The sequence below is a fragment of the Diabrotica undecimpunctata genome, chromosome 5 (assembly GCF_040954645.1).
Source record: "Diabrotica undecimpunctata isolate CICGRU chromosome 5, icDiaUnde3, whole genome shotgun sequence".
Taxonomy (NCBI): Eukaryota; Metazoa; Arthropoda; class Insecta; order Coleoptera; family Chrysomelidae; genus Diabrotica; species Diabrotica undecimpunctata.
In genome coordinates this window covers 74,733,477-74,742,273 of record NC_092807.1, presented here as the reverse complement: position 1 = coordinate 74,742,273, position 8,797 = coordinate 74,733,477, and the positions used below count along the sequence as shown (strand labels likewise).

Genomic DNA, 8,797 nt, shown 5'->3' with positions numbered 1-8,797 from the left:
CTCAACACGACTGCTTCAGAGTACGGGTAGTGAAGAGCTCAACACGCTCTTCGGATAGCGGCGGTATGGGAGACGGAACAACTTGTGAACTCAACACGTCCGCAAGCCGGGGTAGGGAAGAAGAGAACCTTCAGTCAACACCTGTCGATTCTGTCTCTATGAGGAAATGTTGCGGTTTATATAGCGGAGCTGTGTAATTAGTTTTGCCCTTTCTACTGTCGATACACTCCTACTTCATGGGTTGGTTCGCGCGCACGCTGGTTTAACGGTGATGGCTTGGACTCATCGTTACACACAAACACACACAAACACACACAAACACACACACACACAAACACACACACACATACACAAACACGCACACACACGCACACACACACGCACACACCCACGCACGCCCACACACACACACACGCACTAACATACACCCACGCACACACAACACACACGCACTAACACACACCCACGCAAACACACACGCACACACACTCAGGCACAAACACACACACCCCACAACCCACACGCACTCACACACACGCACATACACACACGCAGCCACACGCACACACACACGCACGCCGACAAAAACACACACGCACTAACACACACATACGCACACACAACACACACGCACTAACACACACCCACACACACACACACATGAACACACACGCACACAAACACACATGCACACCACACAAACACGCACACACCTACAGGCGCACACGCACAAATACACGCACAAACACACACACACAAACACACACACACTCCCACACGTACACATACACACACAAACACACTCTCCACCTCTTGATTCCTACCCTTTGGTCGCCTTTTAAGACAAGAAGGGCCTTCTTGCTTCCGCCGTATTCTTATCTCCGCGAGCTAAACGGAGACTAACACACCCCCACGCACACACATGCACAAACACACGCACTCACACACAACAAACACACACCCACCCATACACACACACGCACACAAACACACATGCAATCACACACACACACAAACACACACATACACCCTAACACACACAAAAGCACACACACAAACACACACACACACACAGGCACACACACACGCACAGACACACGCACACACACAACACACACACCCATACACACACACGCACACAAACACACATGCACACGCACACACAAACACACACATACACACAAACACACACACACACAAACATACACACACACGCAAACACACACACACACACACCACACACATCCATACACACAAACACACATGCACACACAAACACACACACACAAACACACACACTAACAAACACACACAAACACACACACCCACACACACACATACACGAACGCCCACACACACACGCACATGTACTAACACACACCCAGGCACAAACAACACACACACACACACACGCACTAACACACACCCACGCACACACACATACACGCACAAACACACACGCACACACACACAACACACACACTCACACCCATACACACACGCACACAAACACACATGCACACACACACACAAACACACACACACAGACACACACACACACACACACACACACACACACACACACACACACACACAAAGATACACACAAACACTCACACAAAAACACACACACACACAAACACACACACACGCGCACACACACCACACACAAACACACACACACACAAACATACACACACACGCAAACACACACACACAGACACCACACACATCCATACACACAAACACACATGCACACACAAACACACACACACAAACACACACACTAACAAACACACACAAACACACACACCCACACACACACATACACGAACGCCCACACACACACGCACATGTACTAACACACACCCAGGCACAAACAACACACACACACACACACGCACTAACACACACCCACGCACACACACATACACGCACAAACACACACGCACACACACACAACACACACACACTCACACCCATACACACACGCACACAAACACACATGCACACACACACACAAACACACACACAGAAACACACACACACACACACACACACAAAGATACACACAAACACTCACACACAAACACACACACACACACAAACACACACACACACGCGCACACACACACCACACACACACACAAACCACAACACACACACGCACACAAACACACATTCACACACACACAAACACACACACAAACACACACACACACACAAACACACACACACACACACAAAGACAAACACACAGAAACACACACAAAAACACACACACACATACACACACACCCACACCCATACGTACACACACACACGCAAACACACACGCACACACACAGGCAAACACACACGCACGCCCACACACACACGCACTCGCACTAACACACACCCACACACACATAACAGTAGAGGGCAAATGAGAGTTCTAGCCGCACCGTTCGTATACCCCCCACCACCGACCCCTACCCTTTTGTATACCATCCACCACATCGCATACCCCCCACCGCTGACGAGGTCAACGATCGGTCAAGGGGTCAACGAAAGGTCGAGGTCAAGGGGTCAACGACCGGTCAAGGGGTCAACGACCGGTCAAGGGGTCAACGACCGGTTAAGGGGTCAAAGACCGGTCAAGGGGTCAATAGCCGGTCAAGGGGTCAATAGCCGGTCAAGGTATCAACGACCGATCAAGGGATCAACGATCGGTCAAGGGGTCAACGATCGGTCAAGGGATCAACGATTGGTCACGGGATCAACGATCAGTCAAGGGGTTAATGAACGTTACACACAAAGGATAAAAATATACATTATCAGTGAAAGTCAAACAGGTCAGGTATGTAAAAACAAGAATAGACAACTTTATTTTTATAATGTAAAATAAGGAAAAAAACAAGAAGTAGGTTAATAGTGAAACAGAATAGTGAAGTACAATAGTGTTTCAAACACGGTAGCTTTATTTGGATAAATTCATTATATAGAATATGTGGTGGAAACAAGGTATATTTTACACTCACACAATATTAATAAATGCTAAATACGTAAATAAAACAATTATTATTAGTACAGAAATGCTTTTATTAAATACATTATACCGTTAATACAATAAAGTCTAAATATAAGATTATTGAGTTGGTGATTTACTTGAACCATCTTCAACCATACCATCAATGTCTTTATCAATAACTTCATTACTGGATGTATCATCTTCGTTATTTTCTTCTTTTTCGTATAAAACAGATGGAAGATAGTCTTTTATTCGAATTAAATAACCATCCAACTTTACAACTTTTAGTAACGATACAAATCCATATAAACATATTTGGTTTTTAAGATACAAGTCACAGATTTCATCACCTTTTTCATATTCTTTACAAAATTCTGGAGAATAAGATGATGGACGCACTGCACCATAAACGGCTTCATGAGAAGCATCAAACTCCAGATTTGAAAAAAGTTGGTGTAAGTTTTGAACACCACTTTTTAAATCCGTAACTTCAATTTCGGTAACGTAATACATCCACATTGTAAATACTAGCAGTAAAGCTGAAGAAGAACTGTAGGAATTAGCTCTACAACGTGTTATTAAACAAACACCCCACCAACAAACTCTCCCACTACCATAAAAAATCCATTTCAAAACTATCTACATAAAATTCATCCCCACCATCATTTTCTGCTTCTGGTAAAAGTAGTTTAGCTTGCTGGATTAAATAATCGAGATTTTTTTGTTGTTGGTTAGGTATAAACGTATCTATTTTGTAATGACCCCAGGCTAATGTGTTAATAGTTCCGGGTATAACATATCTCTTATCATCGTGGGAAGTTAAAGCAACCTTATTTTTTAATTCAGTATACATTTCATGTAAATGTAACTTAAATGTATACATTTTACGATAAATCTTTGCATTAGTATTATCAACTACTTGTTTATAATCCGTAAATGTTAAAGATTTATTTATAACGTTTTTGGAAATTCCCTTAGCTTTTTTAAGGTTATCATTGTTACTTAATGTCACACAATAAGCTTTGGCACCAGTACCACAAAAATTTGTAATTGGTTTACCTTTAAACTCATCCCTTAATTTACCAACCACTGATGGTGTTTTTGGTATATTAAAGATATTATCGGCGGGGTAATTGGATGTATCAAATAAATGAAGGTTTTCTTTGATATCGCGGTAAACGTTTTCTGTTTGAATGTGTAAAATTAATAAATCAGTGTCGGTATACAAAAGTGCGACATTATCTACATATTTAGCTTTAATATAATTGTAGAAAAAATCATACATACGAATTTTGGATATTTCTAAAATTGAAAAACCGACATATACCGGTTTGTCGTAAATTATTTTTAGGATATTCATTTGAATTGCAACTAAATTATCAGAAAATATTGAAACAGAGTGAAAATTCGGCATACTAATAAACCCTTCAGCACCGACGCTCCCAGGCAAGTTGTCCCAGTGGGATAAAAGTTTGATATCAACCCTCAACGTTTTCCATAGTTTTCCCGTAAATAGAGTTTGTGAAATTTTTATATGTACTTTTATCAAATTCATTATTTGAAGAATTACGTAAATTTGTGTTTAATTCAATATAAGGTTTTAACCACGGTGATTGAGAAAATTCTAGAATTCGATGAATTCTAGTCACCTTTAAACCTTGTTCAGTACACTGTTTCAAATTTCTATAATGGATAATATATTTATTTTTCGGTAACAACGTTAATACAAGCTTGGGATCTTTACTATTAGGAGGAATCAGATTTTCAGGACAAAACGCTAAGTCGTTATGGAAATCATGTAATGTTTCAGGATAAGCTAAATCAACTTCTAAGACATACCCCTTTGGAGATTCATCATCGACTGATAAACAATCAAAATGAGTGATTTCTACATCATCTAACCATCAAAAATCACCATGCGGAAGGAATTGGCTCATAGCGTAACCATAAAGGTTTGTAGCATCTAAATAAAGAATATATGAAGTAGGTTTAGAACAATCATAATTCCCACAATACTGATTATTTGCAGCAGCAAATCTTGTGCTACACTGACTTATACCTCCACGTATACCCTTTTTAAAAAAATGGAGCATGTCTATATCCGTCAATAATTCAAGCTGAACATTAGTTTTACGCAACATAGCATCCCAGCTAAGTGATGGAGCTGTTAAATATTGAGCAGGATCTAGTTTATAGTTAAATAAACAATTATGTCGAAAGTTTTCGAACACATCAGCTAATAATAAAATATCTGATTTTAAATAAACATCTGAGTACTCTCCTAAAGTGTTACAATTAAAAACTTCCCAAACTCGCTTAGCTCGTAAGTACTTTTCATCGGAAATGCCTTCACCTTTTAAAATATCGAAAAATTCTTCTTGTGTGGGTAAAGATACCTCATCAAGTTTTGAAAAGTTATCCAGGTATGAATAAGGGAAAACACCTTTTTGTCGTAACAATCCGAACTCTTCATTTGATCGACAATATTTTTGTAACTCTAGACATTGATTATCATTTAGGGTTTTACTTAAATTATCCAGTGAATGAGGTAAAAATCTGAAAGAATCTACAAACCTTAATTTTAAATATATATTTCGCTCTAAATCACCACGATCAACTAAAAGTAGTTTGGTGAATGATATATATTTTTCTTTAGTTTGTGCAATAACATCAATTTTTTCGTTATTCTGAGCTAATTTTGTTATAAACAGATGCGAATCGTAATTGGTTAAATTATGCATGAAAACAGGTATGAACTTAGGTAATTTATAATTTAAATTACAAGCGTTATGAGGCGCGCCAGAAAACAACCCTGTTAGATGTGAATGATCTCTAACTTTAATTTCGTTAATATCGAACGGTTTATCACAAATGTGACAACACTTACTAGTAAAAAATTGTAATTCCTCTTCTGGTGTGAGTTTGTTCATAGGTTTAATATGTTTAAGATATTTATGATAAATAGTGTAAACTTTTTCTTCTAGTTTTTGAATAAACTTTTCAACCACGTTGTCACCGCGATAAATGATAAGTTGTGATAAACTGTCATCAAAATAACATTTAACATAAAAACCGAATGAATATGGTGTATGCTGATAGGTTTTGACAGTAAACGAGGAATTATCAGAAGGTGTTGCATATTGTATCGGTTGCAGTATACTTTCAAAATCAGCATATATAACAAACGGAACTTGCATTTGTTTCTGAAAGTTGGAAAACTGCAAGATATTTTCTTTTTGTAGATGTCCATATTTATTGAGAATCATGTTGGTAGTTGGAAGCTTAGTATATACAAAGTTGCAATCGTTGTCTTCATGTTTGCGAAGACGTTCTAAGGATGAGAAAAATTGTAAGCAACCATTACATAGAAAAGTCTGACCATTATGGTGTGATTTTTGTTTTGATATTAACCGCGATAAATTTTTAATGTAACAATAATGACTATTCCCGTACTCATCAAAAATAAGTAATAAGTTAACATGTGTAGCTTTTTTAGATTTTGTATGATACAACGGTCCAACGATTTCCAATTGTGTGATATTATTTTTAAAACATTCACTAATCCCAAAAACGTTAATCGAAATATTATTTAATAATTCAAATTTTGGTATATCTGAGAGTTTCATAGGGAATTCTATATTATGGAACTTTAAGAGACTAGTATAATGCGGATAAGAAGTAGTAAGATTGGATTTACCTGTTGGGTCAAAAATTGATGCGTTTACCGCCCAACCAAAACATGCTTCATCTTTATTCATTATATTAATAATTGCTTTCTTCATCTCGATTTGTCGTGGTAACCTGATATATGAAGAAGATCGTAGAGGGTTGTACTTATTAATGTTAACTTCTAATGATTGGATTTGTAAAAGACTCCATCCAGATTCCTTTTCTTATATTTCCGAAACCTTGGGTAATATCTCCCTAATAAAATCTTGATATGCTTGTTTCAAATTAGTAGAAATAGTAATAATCTGATTTTTTGTATTAAATGATTTTAAATCATAAGTATCTTTTTCAGGTATTGTGTACATAGAGTAAAGTTCGAAATTAACTTTTAACACTTTAAATTTATGTAAATAGTTATGTAGGAGCTTCAAAACGTTACCTTCAATTTCACTAAAAAATTCCAAGTGATCAGTATGATGTTTGTTGCTAGAAAGACGGTAACTACCGATACGATTTTTAAACGCACTTGATAGTTTCTCAACCCCACAATCATTACTAATAACACTTTTGTGTGAATTACTACGTAAATGTCCTGTTAGTCCTCTCCCAGAATTTTTTTTATAACAATCTTGACATTCGATAACATTGGATGTAGTGGTAACTGGATGAACAATAGATCTAAAGGGAGTTGCTTCTACAATGGTTGAATTGTAATTATTAGCGGATGTAACAACATCTAGGTCATCATTAAGTTTCACCTTTTTCCCTTTATTGAATCGTTCCGGACAACTTTCCCGTTTATGCCTACTTACACTGCTTTTGTTGGATAAAACTTTTAAACAAAAGTTACACTGCATGGTTGTTGACTGAAGCTAGGTTACTGTACGACACGAAAATGAACAATAACGAAAGAAGTGTGGGGTATAAATATAAACTTGTTTTGATTACCGGTTTTAAGCTGGAAATACCGGTTTCAAACTGGAAATACCAGTTTTATGGTATTATTAGAGTAAATAATTACAAAAACTAACAATATATCCCAAATATAGATAATTACCGCATTTATAAGCGTGGTTAAAAGTAAAAGTGTAACAAAAAATAGTTTTTTTACCGCTTTTTACCGCTTTACCGCTATATACGTAATTTTTTCTAAAAAATAATAACATATTCGTATTCCTGGCGTCAATACCTTTCATTAGAGTGGTTGAAAGGTGATGTAGGACTAAAAATACGCTTTTTAGCGTTTTATTGCCTTACGCGTTAATTTTTTCTCAAAGTAATAACATATTCGTATTCCTGGCGTCAAGACCTTTTATTAAAGTGGTTGGAAGGTGGGTGTAGGACTAAAAATAAAAAAAAAAAAAACCTCAAAAATAAAAAATATAAAAAAAAAAAACTTGATGTGAAAAACCAACAATAAGCGCAAAGCTGTGCAGACATACATAAACTCAACTATAACCGGTCAGTACCCTTTCTTTGTTGTCTATGTAGGTCATGTAAGAGTATTCACTTCATTTGCGAGAGCTTACATCGCCTTCGAGTATTCACCTTTCTTTGTTACAGCAAGTGTAGATCCTGTTTCACCCACCATTTCGCGTTGCTTGGCTTGGGTTCGGTTTGTTGTATATAACCCCGTTTAAGTTATGCAATTTCAAATAGTCGCTTCTTTTCGCAATGAAAACCGTACAACGTTCTGCGCGTCGCGAGCCGGGGTTGTTGGCTAAAAAAAGAGTTTTATATAATAGTGTGCCAGATACTGAGTTTGAGGAACCGTTAGCTAAAAGACAATTAATTAACACAGTTCCTCCTTTAATCGAGTCGCCGCCGCCGGTGTGTGAAAATTCTATTCCGTCCGCGATCGCACCGTCGTCACCAAGATCGGTCCCGTCTTCGATCTCTTCTCCGGTCTGTAAAATAAGGGATAAGCAGCGTGCACCGTCGGAAGAGAGTGTTGTTTTTGTAAATTGTAAAAAAATTAGTGAGGCTCAGCGCCTTATTTTTAAAATAAACAACCAAAAAAAAACTAAAAACTAAAGCGACGGTGCACTCCGCGGTTAATGAGAATGTCGTTCAGTCATCCACATTTATTAAGGATGACATTCTTCATGCCGCCGAAGA

At 37.7% G+C, this 8,797-nt stretch overlaps 1 protein-coding gene across 1 annotated transcript; it reads right to left on the bottom strand.

The window, feature by feature from the left end:
• Positions 1 to 3,620: 3,620 nt before the first annotated feature.
• LOC140442288 (uncharacterized) lies at positions 3,621 to 7,536 on the bottom strand. The gene is made up of 4 exons (XM_072533362.1): positions 7,119 to 7,536; positions 4,926 to 6,341; positions 4,581 to 4,871; positions 3,621 to 4,195 (listed from the first exon to the last, which is right to left on the bottom strand). The coding sequence occupies exons 1-4, from the start codon at positions 7,534 to 7,536 to the stop codon at positions 3,621 to 3,623; spliced, it is 2,700 nt and encodes an 899-aa protein (XP_072389463.1).
• Positions 7,537 to 8,797: the final 1,261 nt, after the last annotated feature.